The 22,694-nt window shown below is 39.1% G+C and overlaps 1 protein-coding gene across 2 annotated transcripts in view; it reads left to right on the forward strand.

Moving 5' to 3' along the window:
* Nucleotides 1-22,694, forward strand: part of tmem108 (transmembrane protein 108) — a 94,629-nt gene that overhangs the window by 45,300 nt on the left and 26,635 nt on the right. For both annotated transcript variants that reach the window (XM_072690917.1, XM_072690911.1), the window contains one exon: nt 14,094-14,177. In XM_072690917.1, coding sequence (XP_072547018.1) covers nt 14,138-14,177 — 40 coding nt within the window. In that variant the 5' untranslated portion in view covers nt 14,094-14,137. The remainder of the gene's footprint in view (nt 1-14,093; nt 14,178-22,694) is intronic.

Consider the following 22,694-nt stretch of genomic DNA (forward strand, 5'->3'; position numbering starts at 1 on the left):
CTGTTGTTCTGAGAGCAGCTATATATAGGAAGAGAAATAGTTTGGCAATAGAAATGCTAATCACTTTGCTTTAAATGCAGGTGTCCTGATATTTGCTTCCTCAGTTCTGCACAGGGGCTACAAGGCTATGGTAGCTAACATGTAATGGAAGCTTATAGCCTGTCAGTTAGCTTTACTTAAACTGTGTCACTAAATCATATCACATATACCTTAGATAGTGTAGAGTCATCAAGTAATTTTGCTAATATGGTCTTCGTTTCGCTCTTCTAAGGATGTTCGCTCATTTTTAGCACTGTATTTTGGCTGTTGTTTGTTCTTCCCTGCGGTTACATAGTTACTCAAATATCAAATATAGAATTGTAAATATCATGTAGAGAAATACATTTGAGTGGCGATCATCCAACATCCCAACCTCACCAACGCTCTTGTCGCTGAATGCAATCAAACCCTTACAGCAATGCTCCAAAATCTAGAAGAAAGCCTCCCCTGTACAGTAGATACAGTTACTCCAACAAAAGCAGGATAAACCCTTTTTAATACTCTTGATTTTGGAAGAAACAATGAATAAGCAGGTGTCCTAATACTTTTGTCCATATAGTGTAGCTATCATTAGCTACAGTAATTAGCATGTAGCTAGTATCAAGTAAAGTAGTTAGGATCTAGTGAAAAAAGAACCTGGCCTGAAGCTGGGTAAGCAGGTTGATCAGTTTAGCCTTTGTGTTTTTGTTTGAGTTAGGTGGTTTAGCTGGTCTACAAGTGTGACCAACCTGACCAAGCTAGACAACCAGTATAACCACTCTGATCATCATTATCAAGCTGGTCAACCGACATGAGCAGCGTGACCAGCTCATTGAACAGCATGATCGGCAAGACCAAGCACACAACCAGCATGACCAAGCTGGTTGGCTAGCATGACCAGCAGACCCACATTGGTCAACTAACATGATCAGCTTGACCACACATGAAAAAATGACCAAAATCAAATGCAACACACACTATGCTGGTCAAGAGCTGGTTAGGACCATCTTAGACCATCCCAAACCAGCTACCAGCAGAAGCTGGTCTTGAGCTGGATTTTTCGGCAGGTAGTTAGAGGTGGTCTATCGCTAGCTTCTCTGTTTTATCCTTAACAACACATCCTTGGCAACACACTCATATTGTGGCACTCATATTTCAGATAGAATAGATATAAAACGGGACATAAAAACGGGCCTGTATGTTTTTAAACTGACATGGTTTCTTACCTGTTACTTACAGTGAATTATTATATGCATTATTATTTTCATTCTTTGTTGTACACAGGAATGTACTAGAGTGGCACCACTATCTAACTGCACATTCCTCAAGAGCTCATAAATTTAAATCCTGGCATTACCGCAGCTCTTCATGGGCAGGAGTCTTGAGAGTAGGAAAGACACACCCTCCATTCTAATACGTATACCCTGGAAAATTCTTCATTAAAATGATGATTTTATCAATAGCCCACAGGCAGAACATCGGTATGTGACGTGCATGCGGCAACTTTAGGCGCGAGAGTCCATTTTTAGTTTATAGTCAGGAAGATGGTAGAAATGGGGTTCCCTCGGACGCACGTTAACTCCGCAAATCAGTAAACGGCGAGAGGTCATGCTAGGGTTATCAGAGAGTCTGCAGCTTGGCAAACGTTCCACGTGCTCGATCGCAATCCTGTTATGACCCTGCCATACACTCACAACAACAGGAAACACATGTACAACAGCGCCTTCTGTTTTGCTTTACCCGGCACCTTATCAGCTCTGTGTGCTGATCAACATTAGAACCCCACGGCATCAAAGCGCCAAACCGAAGAGGCTAATCCAGACTCATCACACACTCTTGGAGTCGCCCTCTCGGCCTTCACAGAGGCCCCTCGGGATGAATTAGACCCCCTCGTCTTATCGCCCCAAAGCTAAGTTTGCTCTATGATGTAATAACGCCGTTATGCTGACACCGCTGGGATTTGCTTTTATCTTTTCCTCCCTGAAGTTCTCACAGCTCCTCCAGCTGTCCAGAGGGTGTGGAGAATATTTCATATAAAAAAATGAAACCTTTTTGGCTTGCAAAATATAATCTGTTATCTTGGAATGTCTACACAATATGATGGTACCGCCTTTCTAGATCCTTGCTCGTTTAGTCCATGTAAATGTTTAACCATGTATTTATTTATTTAGATATTTACGTAGGTCCCATACAAGACACAACCTCAAGATTCACCTAAAACAAAGGAAACACAGCTACCGGCTACAGCTACAGACGCTTATTCCTGCACCTGTTTCTGCATCCACCTAGTTTTCTGAAGGTCCTTTCCTGTCTGTTTGTCTTCATTTAGCATATTCTGAAGCTCAAGGCTTTAGTAAATAAACTGACAGAGCTAACCAGCTTGTAGATCCTACATTATACGTCTAGGAAAGCATGCTTGAATGAACACAGCTTGCCATTGGCGGTTCAGTCAATTATCTTGACCTAAACACTGCCTTATCAAGCTCCAAAATACAACCATATTTTACACCTAAACCCAATACACAAACAATCACTTAAATATGACATTTTAGAACATCCTCCTGTCACTTCCTACCAGAGCCACGCTGAGACCAGAACTCTCCAGAAATTAAAATCTATATTATAAGTGTAAAATATGAATGATTCTCAAACTTTTCTAGCCATTTTTGTGAAGCTTCAGTTATGTGGGTTTTATTCTTGCGTCTTTAATTTCACAAAGTAAGAGAGAATAGAAACAGACCCTTAAACCTATAACTTTTGACCATTATAGCAACACAGTTTACAGATTAGTTTCACAGTAGATACAGAATAATATGCCTTAATATTAATAACCAAAAAATACACCCATAAGTTGGTGTAGTGTAGACGTAGAGGCTATAGGCCAGTGCTAAAACCTCAATTCACATCAAGAAGAAAAGATTTAATGCAGTGGACAGTAATTTGCGGGAGTGTGCCAGTGTAGTAGGATTAATAAGCTTCTCTAAAGGAATTAGTGGGTGAATGTAATCAGTAAAGGCAACCAGTCACCCTATATAGCAAAATGGGAGCCAGTGGAGGTTTCAGTGCCACTGCTACTACTGCTGACGTATGCCACTACTGCTGCCACTACTGCTGACTGCTGAAGTATTATTGTTCAGTAAATTGTAAATAAAGTTTGTTTGATATCAGCTGATGGAGAACAGTCATATATCCACCTATTTTGTGTCTAATTTTACAGAAAACATCTATCATTTACAATAAGTGCATCTTCTAGGTTCACAACCACAGGCCGTAGCGTATATGTATATGTAAATTTACCAGCCCCCTCTACCTCATCAATCAACAGTGGTCTTAAGCATCTGCATGGTAGGCATTTCTGATTAGAGTTTCAGACAGGGCTTAAGAACCTTAAAAAGGGTTTAAAAAACTTTTTAAACCAATTTTTTTGAGTACCACATGGAGCACCAATACATCCAGTAAGGAATATGAAATAACCATAGAGAAGAGAAGCGTAGAGAAGGCCAGTCAGTAACCAGATAAGTCGGAGTCAGAGACGCAGACCAGAGGCCAGAGGTAACTCTGAATGATATGGACAGAGCCAAACCTCAAATGGAAGAAACCTGCCACTGTGATCCCAGACCATCAGCAGCCGAAGTCAGAGAGAGCACAATTGGCCTTTCTCTCTTAGCGGTGGGTTCATGGCACTTCCTCCCCACATCATTCCTAGTAAGATGCTGGTCAGCATAGACATCTGTTAGCTGTTGTATTTGGGCTCGGGAGCCACGCTTGGCTGCTGGATCAGAGGCAGTGTAAAATGAGGCAGTGGTTGATGCTAGTCTTCATCCTCCTAGTGTTGGGGGCATTGCTAGCGAATTGAGTAATTGACTTTCCAAATTGGGTGAGAAGTGGTGTTAAAATTTAAAATAAATGATTAAATAGATGATCACTACAGTGAGGCATGGTGGCATTGTATTGTGGTACGTTTTATGAGCAGTGACTGGGAACCTAAACTGGGTTGAGGGCTAGATGGGTGGACCCACATACAGAGCATTACTGGAAGAAAACCTGCTCCATTCCGCTAGAGACTTGAAACGTAGATAGACGTTCACCTTTAAAAAAGTCAGTGACCCTAAACATTATGCCAGAGCTACACTAGAGTGGTTAAAATCCAAGAATCTGAATGTTTTAGAATGGCCCAGTCAGAGCCTATAACTTAATCTGATTGAAAACCTGAGGAAAGACTGAGAAATTGATGTCCCAATCTAATATGACTGAATTTGAGCAATTTTGGCAGGGGTGGCCAAAAATATGGGGATCCAGATGGGCAAGCCTGATTAGGACATATCTCTGAAGACCTTCAGCTGTAATTGTGGCCAGAAGTGGTTTTACCAACTATTGACTCAGTGGGTGGGGATCTGCATATATCTCCGTTTTTGCCAAAACTGGCAAAAATGACATAACTGGCAGCTGTTCTGTACATTGTGTCAAAATGCATGATGAATGGACCAATAGAAATGCTTCTCCTGTAAAGTTACCATTTTGATAATTCCATGTTTTTTCTGTGACAGTGACAAAATCCATTTCAGTTCTAGTTGCATTTCCTTCTCCAGAGTAAGTCCAGAAGCTTCTCGGCCTTGTAGTTCTTTGCCAGACACTTCTTTGAAGTGCTGGCAATGGAATGAGGTATAAAAGCATTGTTATTCCTCTGGGCAGAGGCCCAAAGCAGAGTCACTCACACCTTTATTTCATTACACTCCCTGGGCTGACCCTGGTCCAGCCCTAGCCCTCTCACTCCCACTGCGACTGTTTAAAGCTGCCGCCTCACAGCTGAGCAGAGACCTGTCCGACACCAGCAGCTGTGAACATACACACTCACGCGCCACCGCGAGCGCACGTGTCGGGAAAGGAGTGTGATCCCATCTTGAAGACTCAATATGTGAATAGCTGGGGCTATTTAAGTCTGATTGGTTTCCCTCCACGTATTAGTTTGCGCAGCTGTCATCGGGAGGAGATTTGAGTATAATGTACTGTTAGTGTTGCCATGGTGACTGAAGTGAGGTCTCTATGTGGATCAGTTGCCATGCAGTGATTTGTCATGTAGCAGAAAAGGACAAGAAATGGCAGGGAATGCTAACTCGACATCACATAATAAATGCCTCTTTATTAAAGGAGCAATAGTTTTGAGCATTTTCTTGCGACATCCCCTGTCAGAAGAAAAGGGACTGTGCAGTTGCATTGTTGTTCCTCAAGAGACAAAAAGGTCAATTTTGTCTTTAAGTTCCGAATGTTTACATTAAAGCTGGAGAAAAAACAACTGCAATGGGATATGCTACGATTATATTCCTTAACTAAAGGTACTGAAGACATACTGGTGAGAGTACCACCCCGGTGTACTTTTTTCTGTGAGTGCAGGTTTTGGTTTGTGCACGAAAAATAGTAATAATTCTATATATAATAATAATTTTGTAATTCACATTTTAAATTAACAGGCTATTTTTGTCACTATATATTTAAGACTGATATATGTACATGAGCTCTGGTCTGACTGGCTGCACTATATTGTGTCTCATTCTAAAAGCAGCTCAGGCTGGAAAACTCCTTATAACTTCAGTGTGAGTAGGATGAATGGGTAGGTAAATGGAAAGCTGTTTTTTTGACATGACTATATGAAGTGTGTGGACTGGGAAGTGAATGCCATGTTTCCATTCTACATGAAAACAATATTTTTGTTATAAAGTGCACCTTTTAATACTGTAAAATTGATTACATTGTTTAGAGCACAGTGAAAATGTGCTGGGTTGAGTTGGTGTGATATCAATTTTCCTTTGTTGATTTTTGAAATCTTTATTGTAGTTATCCACGCTTTAAAATGTGGTATTTTAGCTTTTAGCTTTTATTTCAAGCACTTCATTTATACAGATTCTCCATGGTCATTTTTATATTATTTGATAATTGGAATGCTTTCTTTATAATGATAAGGTTGTGGTGTCTACAACACAAATATAGCCAGATAATTCACTATACTGATAATGTTGGTAATGTTTTAATAGTGGTACATTTACGAAAAAATAAATGTAAGATAAATTCAATTTAAGAAAAAATGAGGACCATTTTGTCTTAGAACAACCTGCACATACCCATCCTTCATTAATAACAAAATCTAAAAAATACAGTTAAAATACAGACCAGCACCTTTCCAAAACTATTGTAAAAGTGTCTTAGGCATCAGGCTTTGTTTGTTACCATTATGTGTAAAAAGGCATTGAATATTTTGGTTGTCTGTAAGAAAAAAGCTTAGTTAGCTTAGTTCCTCTAAAACTAAGCATTTTACATCAAACCTCTCTGAATGCCTTTGTTTACATATTACCTGTTTGTGTAGCAGTGGCGGCTGCTCGTCTTTTAAAGAGGAGAAGCTCATTGACAGCTTACATTATAAAATTTGTAATTTATTTCTACCTAAATTCTGCCCTCCTTTTCAAGAAAATGGTCTGTAATCCTATCATACCAGGGACTTAACCAGTGTCCTCTCAGTGACCAGCAGAGCTAGGCTGCTTAGATGGCCTTGGCCCATTGTGTTGCAGCTGTAAGACTTAATGTAGCTCACAGATGTAGCTCCAATTGTTGCCACTAATGTGATGTGCGATAATGTACTAGCTACATTGCACTGTCCAACTCCATGTCTTTTAGAAAAACTAAGAAATCACACAGCTTCGAATACAGGACTTGTAGTTCAAACCTCAGTCTCCTTGTAGTATTCCCCATAACTTTTCAGGACACTCTGGAAACACCCCTCTCATGTCATCAAAATTCCCTGGATTGCCTAATTCCAAGAAGTGCAAACTTTCCAAATTTGAAAAACACAGAGGAATCTGCTACATGAGATTATCAAGGATGGCCCTGTACAGATTTCTTTAGCACTCCTGGGGATCATCTCTTGGGTCTGATGTGAGACCTGCTGCATTGGCATAAACATCTTGGAAAGCCCCCTCTGAACTTTACTCTTTGCAAAAGCAAGAAGAGACTCAATTATTTTCTTGCAGTAGAGGCAGCCTTGCCTTTCTGGGCAGCCTTGAAAAGCCTGTAGACTCAAGAAAAGATGTCCTCTTTGTGAATTTGGAGGAAAATGTGGCAAACCCACAGAGTGATGCAAAAAATATTCAGCACTTAGACAAGCATTTACCCCCCTGTGACAGTACCAGATTAAGTCTATGTGCATAGCAATGCACAAACATTGCACTGGGGGCAATTACCTTTACTTTGGCCTGCAGACCATTTAGTTTAAGCAAGTTTTAGCAAGTTTATCCCTAAAATTGTAGCCCTGCATTATATACTCCAGAATTTTACCTGCACTATCAACATAGCGAATAATGACGGAAAGTTGTGCACGACAAGCAATATCAGTCGTTTCATTCACCTGCCATCCAAAAAAGTGAGCAGCCTGAATTTCATCTCTGATCTCATCAGTAACAGTGGCTGCAAGAGCAGAGATCAAGTCGTTTTAGATTAAATAGGACATACCCGAAAACACAGCTGATGACTGGAATTGTGTGGCCGGGACAGATAATGTTTCAGTGAACTCCCTGTAATTCCATTTGTTGGATGATTTACTGCTCTCATCATGCCCCCTAAATATTAGCTCCTGCTGGCCAAGCAAGGAAGTCACATCAATAAGGCAGTTCAGGAAGGCCCTGTTTTGTTTGACTGTTTCATTATGTATTGCCACTTGAATGCGAGCACCTTCATTAATTGCATAGATAACCCTGACCCTGCCCAGGCAACTTAACCTTGTACATGGTCAAGGTCAAAGTTAGACAGATTCCCAAAACCCGACCAGACAAGACATGATCCCTGAGATGAGCACTTACAGTCAGCCAGCTAACTTTGTCAGGACCTGTTACCTTTTCCTACTTTTTGCATCAAATCAGTCATCGGTGTTGATCTGCCCTGCTGTTTAATTCTAACTTTCTAACTTTCGAACTAACAAAGCGATATTAAACTTGGACAAGGAAATGTTGAAATGATGTTAAACTGAAACAAGGAAATACCATGAGTGTGTTTTATTTACACAATGAACAATGGAAATGGTCAAGTAATTTCACCAAGCAAATACCAAATACGAAATTGGTATCTCAAAATAGCTGTCAATCAAAACTGGATTCAGCCTTTCAACTGATCCTCCAATCATCTTGCAGAATATGTGTGTCAAAGCCCACAAAATTGTGGTATTTATCCGATGACCGGCGAGTTTCGAAGCAATTAAATAAAAATGTGAATGCATTAATACTACATGAATGTATGACAATGTATGAGAACAAAATCGAGTTGTGATAAGTAGCTGATTCTGAACAAACCTGTCTTCCAGATTAAGCATTTGTAGTCAAAGAAATGTTAACACAGCTGTACATATTTGACCATCTAATTTTTGACATTTTGGTGGAAGCTGAGCTTTCCTTGTAGTCTTCGCCACTGTCGTGTATAAATTTAATGGAATGATAAAAAAAATAAATCTGTGAAATTCTCCTTTAAAAAAAGCATTTCAAGGTAGGCATGCTCAAGTACTAAAACACTCTAATACCCCAGAGGAAGAGACTCATAGTTTATGTTCAGTGATGAAGTGGATGTAAAAGGGCAGAATGTATTGCAAGCAGCAGCAGCAGCTTCACTTAAACAACGCTGATCTCTGTGTCCAAGGTCTTGACCTTTCTAAAGGACAATGATTACACTATGTCAAGTTAGATTTCTGTTTGCACACAAGCTGAACTGACTTGTCTCCTTATCTCCTTGCACAGTACCAGCTTTAAATATGTCAACCAGCTGTGAGTTGTGAGTTCTAAATACAATATTTATTTAATAAATATAGTACAGTACATGTACAGTGCTGCTAGAAATTTTTTAAGTGAAACTTTTGCAGTTCTACCTGGAATGTGATCGGATCTTCATTTACATCCTAGATAGAGATAACTAAAGGAAACCGATGATTCAAAAACATCATTGTTTTTTACATTTATATGTACATACATCAGCAAATATTAGAGAAGTAGGTGAACCTCTGCTTTTAGTAACTAGAGCAGTCCCCTTGACTAGCAATAAACATTTCCGGTACCTTCAATATGTTGGAGGAATTTTGGCCCACTCAGTCATGTTGTTGGGTTTCTTTGCATGAACTGCTGATTTTAGGTGCTTCAGGGTCTGGAGTTTGGCTATTCCCAAATGTTACATTTCTTGGACTTGAACCATTTCTTTGTAGACTTAAGCTACTTGCTAATTCACCGATGCATAAATAATGGCAAAATCTCCATTTTTGCTGTTTCACTTTTGGACACAGTGTGAATTTGGCAATTGTTCTTTACATTACACAATTCTGTGATTAATGGACCAATAGGAATACTCCAAGATGACATGGAATAAAATCATTTGACATTGACTTCCATTTCTCCTGTAAAGCTGTTATTTTGGAGAAACAAGGTTTCTGTGTGACAGTGATGGCAGTATTATTTCAATTTATTTAATGAATATTGTAGATTTAATATTAATGCTATTCAGTTTCTAACAATATAGAGTCATGATACTGAGTGTAGATATTCAGCAGGACCACAAGGGTCACAAGTTTGACATGGCATCTGTTAGAGTTGGCAAGTCAGTATTGATGGGTATCACTATTAAGGCGATATCAGCGGCTTAATAAATGCTTGCTCAGATAAAAAAAAAGAATGAAAAATTGGTATTAAGTCGTCATTAGCTCTTACACACTGTTCTGTTGTTCTGTTAGTAAAATACAGCAGCACTGACCTACTGTAGAAATCAGAAGGCACTTTGATTTAAAGAGTCTTATGAACAGGGCTGATGAAGCTGTATTTGGTTTCTTGTGGAGTCACTTCTTCTCAGAAATGGCTCGTCCAATCCCATTAGAATATGCAGGACTGAATATTGGAGGAAACAAAGAAAAATTCTGTAACAAATCCAGCTCAAACTATCACACAACTGCTTGCCATATTTACATATTTTACTAATATTACAACTACTAAATAGTCTAATTTTGCACATGTCTGTACTGTAAATTGGTTTATTAGATGTTTTATTGTGTTTGTGTGCGTTGAGGTTTTGTTTGCTGCATATTTCTTCCTGATTCGTTCAAATGGCCATCTTAAATAAAGTTCTCCAATATGAAAATATTGTTATTAAATCTGACTGGAAACAGTATCAGCTGGAAATTCAGTATTCGTATTATAAACAGAGTGACATGCATGCCCTCTTTCTTCTCATCTGAACATGTTTCTCTTCCATGGTAATCAACCAGGAGAACTAGATCATGCTGCATATTCCCCCACTTATTCATCAATATGGACCCTGGTGCCTCAATTACTGTCCGCCACAATCAGGGTCACAACTACAGTGGCTCTCTGTTCACTCAGCCCATGTGTGGTGTGCATGTAACATCATTAGCTCATGGCGGTACACTTCAGGGTCGTCACACATCACCTGCACAAGAGTCCCTCAGCCACTCACAGAGAGAGTGGGTTTTAAAGTGAGCGATAGTGTGTGTGTGTGTGTGTGTGTGTGTGTGTGTGTGTGGAAAAGGAGTCAGCTGTGACTCATGTTCACCTGCTAGGACAGGCCAGAGGAGGCAGACACATCAGTCAGAGTGAATAAGGAGGACAGAGAAGGATTAAAGGCTAACAGGTACAACATGGGGAGTTGTAGGAGCCAAGGATCAGAGCCACATAAAATAACATAATGAATACATCAAGTAAACAAATATAAAAGTATCATAAAATAGAACATAATAGACATAGATCATTTTAAGTCTATTTCATTTGAAACTGTTCATTTGAAGCTGTCTCATACCCCAATATTTTGTTAGATGATTTTTACTAGCCTAATTTACTCCGTGTTTACTGTGTTTGGTGTATTTCAGCCATGATTTGATGGGCTTTCTTGTTCTGACTTATTTACAAACACTCTTTTCAGTCAGACCAGCTGCCACCTACCAGTCCCACCAACAGCTGAAAAAGCACTATACAAATAAATTTGACTTGACTTGACTTTTCAAATCTATACGAAAGGACTTTCAGTCATAGTGCTTCTGTCTCTCGCCACAGCCAAAACTAGCTTAATTCATCTCCAAAATAATCCCATAGTTCTATATGATCTGATGGCTTCCTTCCTAACCAAAACACAGCCTTGTTAATCTAAAAGAAATATTCCACAGTTCTGTTTGAAACTCTCTGAAACCAAACCAAAACACAACCTCACCAATCTCAAAAATAATCCCCTAGTTTTATATGAACTGTCTTTAAATAGACAAATATACAACCTTATTCATTTTCCAAAATTATCCCATAATTTTATATAAACTCTCTCTCTCTTTCTAACCAGATCAAAACTATCTTTATTCATCTTCAAAAAATAATCTCATCATTTTATATATGCTACCTCTCAAACCAGACCAAAACACAGCTTTATTAATCTCCAAAATAATCCCATAACTTTATATATATTGTCTTTCTAACTAAACAACAAAGCAAACCCAGGCCAGACCTGGTTGTGTGTATCAGAAATATTAACCTTGAATGAATGTATGCAGTGACAACTGGAGAGGCATTTATTATGAACTGGCTGCTAACTTAAAATTGAAACATAAGAACCTTGAAGTTCTGCTTTATGTATCATAAAAGCACACACACAGTTGCCAAATTTCAAGCAGCTCCAACATTTCAGCAGCCCACTATACACTGGGAGTGCATCTGTCTACCTTTTTTTGCTCTCTGCAAGATTTCTCTTTGGATGTTGCCTGAATCACTTGTTCGGTTACGTCACTAACCATCACACACTGCAAATTTTTTTGTGTCAGACATGTTAGACATATTTGAAAATACCCAAAGACCTCCAGAGATCTCTTTAGAGTTAGATCAGAAGACTTAAGAGTGACTCCTTGCCTATTCGCACCACCAGAGTTGAACATATTGGAAATGTAAAATGACCAGTGTTTTGCATAAGACTGTAGAACAGACCTGAAAATATATCCAGTACGCAGCACCAGTGTACTAACTGATATTTTTCAAATGATTCATCAAACATGTTGTGCTTTTATGCTAAACAGTTACTTATTATAGTTTTTGCACTGAGCATGTTTCTCATGGTCTAATAATTTGGAGCATTGGTTCTTTCTATGGCTGCTTTAATGAAAAATGGTGCAGTTTGTTAAGTGATGGGAGGTGGTACATTAATTACGCATTACACACGCTGTACTTTATTTATTATTATATAACACTGTAAATATATTAACACTATTTCCAGCTGTTGGGTTTCTCATTTCTTACTTTGCTATGAATTAGTATATTTTGTAGTACTTATAGTAGAAGTCAATGCACACCAGGTTATGTACAACACTTATGTACAATTCACAATTAGAAATTACAATTAGAGTTTTAGTGTTAGTGTTCAAAACCTTTGCAGGATAAAACAGTAGCAAACACCATCGCACCGCGTACTTGCAACACCTGAGCTTTGCTAGTAATGCAATGGCAACTATCAACTATTGATCCACCAATATGTGAACACAGCATACGACCACATTGGGTATTTATTTGTTTAATGTATTAAATTATTAACAAGACTTTAATATAAAATAGAGAAACAACTACCCTTTAAATTATATATCTGGCAAGTCCTGCTGTTTTGTTATGTTGAAGCTAAGGCATGCTTGTGTGTCAAATTCTCTCTCTTTCTCACCCAGAGGGATATAAATCCCATTGCACATTTGCCATCCACTCCATATTTCTTGAGCAGTGGGTCTGGTCAGAGAGTGAGCCCAAGTCCCCCAAGGACACAATGACACCATGATAGTTGTGACGTCTTGACACTCAAGATTACTCATGTGTGATGTTCACACAGACGCATACACACACACACACACACTAGCAAGACTTCTCTCCTGAAAGGTGAAAAGCTAAATGTGTGCACTGGCTGTCTTGTGACTGTGAGATTTTGCTACATTTGTGATTGCACCCCGACAGACTGAAAATGTGTCTGTAAACTCTGAAAAGTACTGGACTGACAGACTTGCAAACAGAACCAAACTGACGATTTAACCCTTTTGGCCTGTACTTCAGGACTGTGTACAGTTAAATGTGTTTTCAATACCAGTTACACTAGTCTCATTGCTTACCTGCCTAATGACCATGTTAAAACCTAAATGGACTCTAACTATCTGCCACTATTAACTATCATTAATCTCATTACTCTTATCATCACTGCCATTACTATATTAAGTTATACTACACCATGATTATATTATGATAAATTTGACTTGACTTGACTTACAAATTTGCATCATCTATGTTTGTAGCAAACCATACACTCTTAAAAATAAAGGTGCTACAAAGTGTTCTTTGAGCGATGCCATAAAGGAGCCACTTTTGCTTGCATGTGTGAGCGAGAAGACCCTTCAAATTGGTAAAGAACTGTTACCTCAAGCGGAAAGTTCTTCATATACACAAATCTCCATTACAAACATGGTGCCTCAATATGTTTTTATATTTTCAATACATTTTCCCTTTTTCTCCCAATTTAGCACTGCCCACTCAATCTTAACTAGCATACTAGCAATACTCCTGACACTAGAAGGGAGGACGACACGCTTGGAGAAAAAAGTTTGGGTCCCCAGCTCCACTACACCAGCTAACAGACGCTTGTGATGGCCAGCATCATAAGAGTGATTAGGGGAGAGGGCACCGTCTACCGATCCAGAAAGTGCATGGTCAATTGTGCTCTATCTGACTCTGGTCTCTGATGGCAAAGTAGCATGGCTTCAGCATTTGTTCTCACAACCCCCAGGGCCATAATGGTAGCACATTAGACCACTGAGACACTCGAACCCTACCAATATCTTCTCAAGAATTTTCTTGAGAAACGTTCTTGGGAATAGCAAAAAGTGGAGGTCAAAGTATTATTTGTAGCACCTTTATTTTTAAGAGTTTCAAGAATATCAGATAGCTTGTCTAAAGGAGTAGTTCATTTGAACTGCATATCACCAAATTTTCTTGTGTACATTTTGGTTAACCTTTGCATGCATTTGTTTGTTTCTTCACTCACAGAGAACCATGAGCACTGTGGAGGAAGAGCCGGACCACATGATACCATGAAGAGAAGCCTGCAGGTCCTGCCTCACCAGCTGCTGAGTATGTTTCTCTAATGATTCATTGTTATTATTTCATTACTTTCATTATGTTCTGCTGAAAAACAGTTCCCATTGAGTGCTGTACAATATGGACAGAATATCTTAAAAACTACATTGTGAGTCTCTTGCATACAGCATTAGGGTTAACCCAGCATTGTAGTAAATGAAAAATACAATTTTGAACCCCCTTGTCAGTTTAGGACTGGTCGGCAAAACTTGGATGCTGCGTTTACATTGACAGGAGATGGACGATGGCATACCTGATATTCTGTTATGCCATGATGCATTGATATAAAATACTGACTTCCATCGCAGTCAGTAGTACATTCTGGACAGAGTTTGATTTTTACATCTTTTGCTGTCAACCACAGTGGTGGAAAGAACTGGATGTTCATTTCTTTTTGATATGTTTGTGATAAATGCTCATAGAAGATGTCCAGATGCACCAGCTTATGCACAGCCAAATACTTGATTTACTATTAAAGAGAATTACAATGTGTTTAAAACAGGAACAATATATTAGCAAACACCCCCCCCCCCCTGCATGCTAGCAACACCCAAGCTTTTCTAGTAATGCCCTGGCAATGCATGCTACTATTATGTAGGTACTATTATGAGGCATGGAACAATGTTCTTTTCAACACTGATCAGCCATAACATTAACACTGAATATGAATAACTTTTATCTGGTTCCAGTGACATCTTTCAAGGTGTGGATATATTAGTCAACTGGTGAACAGTTACTTCTTAAAGGTGTTAAAAGCAGGAAAAATGGGCACAAGCATAAGGATCTGAGCCACTTTGGCAAGGGCCAAACTGTGAGCCTCTCCAGAACAGCAGGCAGGTCTTGTGGAGTCTTTCTGAGTTGCAGTGGTCCGTACCTACCAAAAGTGGTCCAAGGAAAAACAACCAGTGAAACGGCAACAGGGTCTTGGGCACTCAAGGCTTGTGGATGCTCATGGAGGTTTCACGTCACAACTTATAGGACTTAAAGGATATGCTTTGAACTTCTTGGTGCCGGGTGACTTCAAAGGCCTTGTGGAGTTTACATCTTGGTGGGTCGGAGCAGTTTTGGTTGGATGAGGGGGGCCCAGACTTTTTAAGGCGCTTATGCTATGGCAGATGTATAAAGCACAAGATCACATTGAGAATCTGCATTTCTTTTTAAACCTTATGTTTTCTCTCTCTTTATTATTTCATCTACTTATGTTTTTTTCCAATACTTGTGGCGTCAATGCCAGCTTGAGTGTATAGTCATTAAAGCAAAACACCACTAAATTAAAGGGACATGCCACCAAATAGTATGAATTTTTGAACAGCTGTTTCAAATTGCAGAGATTATACTAGACAGAAGTTATTAAGATTATATCATTTGTAGACTTTTGTGAACTTTTGGACTTTTGGAGCCCACCTGGGTTCTTCCAAATGTGATTGATCAGGATGCTTAGTAAACAGTTTTCAGACTGCTTAGAGAGTATTCCAAAATGTCAATATTCCAAAAGCTTCTATCATAACAGCAATAAACAAATGATATATTGTGCAGCAGTCATTCACATTCATTACAGACCAAATAAATAATAGCAGTGGGGCATGTCTAAAAACACATATTTAGCCAAATTGATATTGACCTGATCCCATAATAAAACCTTTATATGTCTAATAGATCGTCTGACCTAATAATCATCACTACACTGCATCAAGCACTCATTCCACATAGTACTTTACATGTAGCTCTTCAAGCATAACGCGGTGCGACTACTGGAACCGATCCAAAATAGGAAGAGTGAAATGTATCGGGAACATGAGGTCAGATAAAGAAGTGGCTCATCTCAGTTATAGGAGTATGCATCTGTGAGGATGGCTGTAAGAGCTGGTAATTGAAAGAGACTGTGCCACGTCCAAGTTAAAAGGAGGAGTCAGGAACATTTCTTCAGCTCAGGTGCATTTCTCTCACTCAGTCATACTATCCTGGGTCTGTCCTTGATGGAATTTGGCTGGAAAAATATGCCTCGGCACCTGGAGTTTTTCAAGCCTGTTTTTCATTCATGTGTGAGGTGTGTTTCACAGCTGAGACCTGCTTTTTCCAGCAGCTGTGCAGAGATAGTCAGACCGGTACTGAGTGATATATATCGCCCATTATTATCGCACCATTATGTATACCATTTTTGTAGTATGTGTATATATATATATATATATATATATATATATATTTTATATATATATATATATATATATATATATTATTTATGTGTTTATTTATTTTGTTATTTATTTATGTACACATCTGTAGTATCTGGAGTACACATCAAACCCACAAACCCTGTCAGGCTTTCAGAAATGTTGTCTTATGGCAGACTTCTCAAACAATTTGATCATTTTGATAAATATTATCCTTCACAGGATAAATAAAAGTTCCAGATGAGGAATATTAGATATATGGACTAGATTTAAGTTAACCTAAATAACCTGGTATTGTGATAGCATGCTTATATTTGGAAAATATAGTGATAGTGATCAATATTTTCAAGAATTAAAGTCCCTTAATAGCATTACTTCTCTGCACACCACAAAATGCTTAATATTTAACAAAAAAGTTGTATCTCCAGTGGTGGTGTGATTTTCATTTAAATGGGAAAAAACTGCTCTTCCTCTCAGTTAGGTTGACAGACCCATGGCTTGCGTTTCAATTGTATGGCCATGCAGGCCTCTGGTTCAACTTAAGCTTCATTCCATTCAACAAGGACCCTTTGCAAGACCTTTATAGACCCTGAGCACTGTATGTGGTTAAAGCACCTGCAACCATTGTTCACTTCTTCGTACAATGGAACCTTTTATACTCCTTATAGTTTGGAATCACTCCTAAAATGTCTGAATACTCTGTATAGTCCACTGTGCGCTTTGCTAGGGTGACTGGAATGCACTTTTGGTCTCACTTTTGGTGATTACTTATTTTCAGTTTCTCAGTTCCACTTAACCCCACCAGATCGCCAAAAAGCTGCATGCTGTAGTACTTGAATTAGCTGACTGAGGTGTGTTAGGAAGGTAGATCTGCACAAGGACAATTAACGACTACTGCTTTACACTTTGTTCAGAAGTTAATGTTTAAAGTTATATGAAAGTGTTGCACTAGAAATGTTTTCCTTCACTTACAACGTTAAACTTTCAAAAGAAAAGTTATAGCAGGATTATCTATGTTTACAGTGGCAAAGCAACTAGCCCTGAAACAGTTGAGTAGGATGAGTCGATACTTTCTTTTATTTAAAGCTTTTATGGTGTGTGTTTAGTATTGAACCGTTTGTGTTTTTGCCTTGGTCAACTCTCCAGGGGATTCTTACATGAAAAAAAAAAAATCTGAAGCAGAGGAATGCTTTTGTTGGGTGTTATTTACATTAGTGGAAGATGGCTCTCTGCCTACTCCTAGTTTTCTTTCAGTCCTGACTCTTTCTGTTCATCTGTTTCGGCATCAGAAATGTCTGTACAGTTTGTCCTGGGTGAATTGTTCTTCGTGAAAAAGGCCCCTTTCCCTGAAGTACACATTGCATTGTGAGACGGCTTTATGAAATGCTTCTGAGGGTCGTCAAATAACAATCGAAAAGGGCTAGAAGTTCCTCTGTGAAACCCCAGCGGCTGCTCTGCAACAGCCGAGCTAGATTAGACGGCTTCAGTGACAACATTACGTCGTGTTCCCATGTTCCAAAATGGAAAGATCCATTCTTGTTATGCGATAGTGTTTTTCCTTAGCCTCTTACAGCTCGAGCCCAGCTATCCCCTTGGTATATGAACTTCCTGTTTAAAGTCTGCACTTCCTGTGGGACCAAACCCAAGGCCCTGATTTGTTTACTGGGTTTGCTGCTAATTATGCCAAACTAGCATTCCAGTAAACAAATCAAGCAGGCCTGCGCCGTCTTTTATGCCCATTCTGAAAGCCGCCCTGATGGGATGTGCAGGCCCGGAGTTCAAATGCGCTGCTGCAGGACCAACAGAGTTCAAATCACAAACAGGAAACTGTTATCGCAATGATGTAATGCTTCCCATCTTATCTTTGAGCTCACATCTGTCCCACCCTGGCCCCTCCCTCAACACAGGAAGTGGCACATCTGGCCCAAAGTCCTCAGTCGGCTACTGTCTCTTAACTTCATTGCCAAACAGGGACTGATGGAATGCGTTTGTTTGCGTGATTCATTGTTAAGATTTCTTTAGCATTTACAGCTCAGCATACTCTCCTGTGGGACTACCAGAGAAGCCCTTTGTTTAGCATGCCAGCAGCAGAAACCTCAGATGAAAATTGTTTTGCAATTTGACTCATTTTATTGAATTAGAAATGGCTCCAGTGAGGTGCTCTTCAGTTCTGTTCAGGTGGGATTAGTTCAATGGGCGTGTGTTAATGTGTTATTAACAGGGTATCTCTGGTTTACATGGGTATCTCTGGTTTACATGGGTATCTCTAGCCATTTAATGCTTATAATTTTTTTCACAAGCTGGACTAGGGTTGTTATAATACCAGAATGTTCATTTCAGTACAGATGCCAAGTGGAAAATCACAATGCTTGATACTAAACAATAATATGGCAGAACATTATGGACACTTCTCATCGTCTGAACACAAAAGGTTGACTTACCAGAAAGGTATTAAGCCTGTCTCTATACACATTATTCTGAATGGTGATTCTCCATTGGAAGGAAAATATAGCCCAAGGCTAAGTTTGCTCCCTGTCCAGAAAACACAAACAAACCGTGTCAGCCAGGTGCTAGCCTACAGGTGGTAGGTTCTAATCACTGTACAGGTTGTTTTTCTGTGCTTGGTCCTAATCACGATACCGTTTGATCTGAGATGTCTAATCATTACATAATATGTTGTAAGACATTTCCAGGCTGTGATTGGTTCTGATCACCATGTTGTTTGTTTTGAGGGGTCTTTCTTAGAATTAGACTGGCCCTAATTACTATGCAGTGTGATCTGAGACATCCCCATGTCTGTAATTGGTTCTAATCATATTATTTGTTCTGAGACCCTTCCAGACTGTGATTAGACCTAATCACCATGTTGTTTTTTCTGAGATGTACCTGTTTTAATTACTGTGTCATTTGTTTTAAAATTGTCTGCTGACTGTGATTGGTCCTCATCACCATGTTGTTTGTTCTGCGATCTTCTTTACACTATGATTGGTTCTAATCTTGGTGTTATTTGTTCTGTGATCACCTCTGGCTGTGACAGGCTCTAATCACTGTGTCATTTGTTCTATGATCGCTCCAGACTGTGATTGGTTCTAGTCACTGTGTCATTTGTTTTAAAATTGTCTGCAGACTGCGAGGGGTCCTCATTACCATGCTGCTTGTTCTGGGATGTTCTTTAGACTATGATTGGTTCTAATCACTGTGTCATTTGTTCTGTGATCGCCCCGACTGTGATTGGTTCTAGTCACTGTGTCATTTGTTTTAAAATTATCTGCTGACTGTGATTGATCACAATGTTGTTTGTTCTGGGATCATCTTTAGGCTATGATTGGTTCTAATCCTGGTGTCATTTGTTGTGTAATCGCCCCTGACTGTGATTGGTCATCATCATCATGTTGTTTTTTCTGGGATCTTCTTTAGACTATGATTGGTTCTAATCACTTTGTCATTTGTTGTGTGATCGCCACCGACTGTGATTGGTTCTAGTCACTGTGTCATTTGTTCTAAGATTGTTCACTGACTGTGATTGGTCCTCATCACCATGTTGTTTGTTCAGGCATCTTCCTTAGATTGTGTTTGGTTCTAATGACTGTGTCATTTGTTTTGAGACTGCCTGCTGACTGTGATTGGTCCAAATGATCATGCCACTTGGTCTGTGAGCTTCCACTTGACTTGACATGGTTGCCGGCATTGCTGTACAGAATAGGCATCTAGAACTAGAATGTCTCCCAAGCTTTCTATACTTTCTGCATGCTAGAGTGTAGCTCACTGTAGACAGCAAGCTCATACTGCTCTAATTAGTTTCATTAGCATATTGGCTATACTATGCATGAAGCACTGCAGGCTCTGGTAAATGTTTGTAGATCCATTCCTAAACTGACAATATTAGTTTATTTTGGAGCTGTTTTCATTAGCTAGTACAGAGCGTCTAGTACAGAGACACTCTCCACTGGCTTACCATAAGGAATTCATGCTAATTAAACACTACCACCAGGATACTCATCAGCTCTTATTCTTAAATCCATGCTCATAAACATCTTCATATTTATAAATATCCTTTTAGCGTTAGCATCTTAATATATCACAAGTGTTTCACTCCGCATAAAGGCTTGAACAAATGAGCTCTGCGTAACTGTCACACAGAGTGGGCATGCTAGGCACACGTAAATGGTGATATTTTGGGGATATTTCAGAAATGGGAGGTGGTGTTTGTTTGCCGTCATGATATCGACACGGCGCAGCCGAGACGTCTGGCACATCTGCACATTTCATGCTTGTGTCCCACCCTAGAGTGCTGTCAAATGATGTTTTCACTGAGGGAGCTCCAGCTCATGCTTAAAGTGTCTCTAGGATTGATCTCTAGCCACCCTGAGGGGATATCCAGAAATCTATACTCCGCCAAGCGATAAGTGGACTTCCTGGTTTGATTGATTTTGTCGGGGACCACAGGAAGTGTTGGAACTCTGAAGGGAATTGGCAGCCAAAAAGGGAATTAAAGAAGTGGAGCTATTTCAGTCTTCAGACTACTAGGGACTGTGTGAGTAGTGATAAGCCGCTACAACCCAAAAAAAGGTGGTAATCACCTTTGAGGCCTGTGGTTCATTTCTATTACAAGCAGGAACACTAGGGGGAGGTTTTACAAACCGGTTTTAACTTCTTGACTGCAGAGCCCTGGACTCAGACTGGATATCACAGATCTTAATTATCAAATGAATACTGTGGCAATTTCTGTGGCATTGCTAATCTCTTTCTGACAGATCTATTAGGTCTATTACTAGGGACAATAATTGCAGATTTCCTGGCAGAACACATGCTTATAGTAGCAGCTGCACATGGATGCTGTTCATAAACTTATTATTAGTGTGTTATACACTAAATAAATAATAATAATAAATAAATAATAAATAAATAATAAATGGCTGATAATTTAAGGAACATTACAAGTAAAATATGTAACCTTTTAAAACATGGTGTTAAAACTATCCAGGCCCTGCATGGAATCTAAGCTACAGTAAGTCTGTGTTGAACAAAGAATTTGTGAATTCATTAAAAAAAAGTGTTTGCATACACCTACTTTTTAAGCCTATAGCACTGTAGCCCCACCTATTCACACTGAGGCTGTAAGGAGTGTTTCAAACTAGGCTACTACTGTCTTTTAGTCATTACATCATTTGCTCTAAGATCTGTGATTAGATCACTGTGTCATTTGATTGAAGACCTCCACCAGTTTGTGGTTCTTATCACCATGCTGTTACTGTTTCTTCAAAGTCAGAAGTTTAAATACACTAAGATTACTATGCCTTTAAACAATTTGGGACAGCCCATAGTATGATGTCATGTCTTTGGAAGCTTCTGATAGGTTTATTGGCAACATTTGAGTTAATTAGAGACACACCTGTGGATGTTTTTTAAGGCACACCTGAAACACACTGCTTCTTTGTGTAACATTATAGGAAAGTCGAAAGAAATCAACCAAGATATCAGGAAGAGAAATGTGGACTTGCACAAGTCTGTATCATCCATGGGTGCAATTTCCAGGTGCCTCATTCATCTGTACAAACACTTCTACGCAAGTACAAACAAGATGGGAATGTCCAGCCATCATACCGCTCAGAAAGGAGTTCTGTGTCCCAGAGATTAACTTGCTTTGGTCCGAAATGTGTCCATCACCCCAAGAAACATGGCTCAGTTACACCAGTTCTGTCAGGAGAAATGGGCCAAAATTCCTGCCAGCAATTGTGAAAAGCTTGTGGAAGGATATTCAAAATGTGACCCACATCATACAGTTTAAAGGCAAAGGTACCAAATACTAATGAAATGTATTTAAACTTTTGACTTTGCAGAAAGTAATCAGTCATTATTCTGGAATTTAGCAAATAGAAATAATTTTGACAATCCTAATTGACCTAAAGGAGGAAAAGTTTTTTTCTGATTTCATGTCAGATTTAATTAGTGGATATTTTAAAAAAATATTTTTGTAGAAATGAATGACGTTTTTGGTATATCACACGTGAATAAGATGTGTTCTTGACTCAGAGAGGCGATTAGGCAAGCTTAATTAAAATGCGGATAAATTGACTAACCTTGAGGTAAGGTACATGAAACTACATGAAATTCCTTTAATGATTACTGTAAGAGCTTTATAAACTCATTCCAAGCAATAACAAGCTAGGTTTTTTTTTCATTTTATTATCTTGTTTTTGAATCTGGCCTTGCTAGTCTGGCTTTTATGTAAGACGAATGAGTAACTGAGTATACCGATCAGCTTAGAAACTGATCAAGCAGTGATCATGGTGTTAAGGTTTAAGTTCAGTGGCACTGCAACCAAACACATGAGTAGTTA

The sequence above is a fragment of the Salminus brasiliensis genome, chromosome 1 (assembly GCF_030463535.1).
Source record: "Salminus brasiliensis chromosome 1, fSalBra1.hap2, whole genome shotgun sequence".
Lineage (NCBI taxonomy): Eukaryota > Metazoa > Chordata > Actinopteri > Characiformes > Bryconidae > Salminus > Salminus brasiliensis.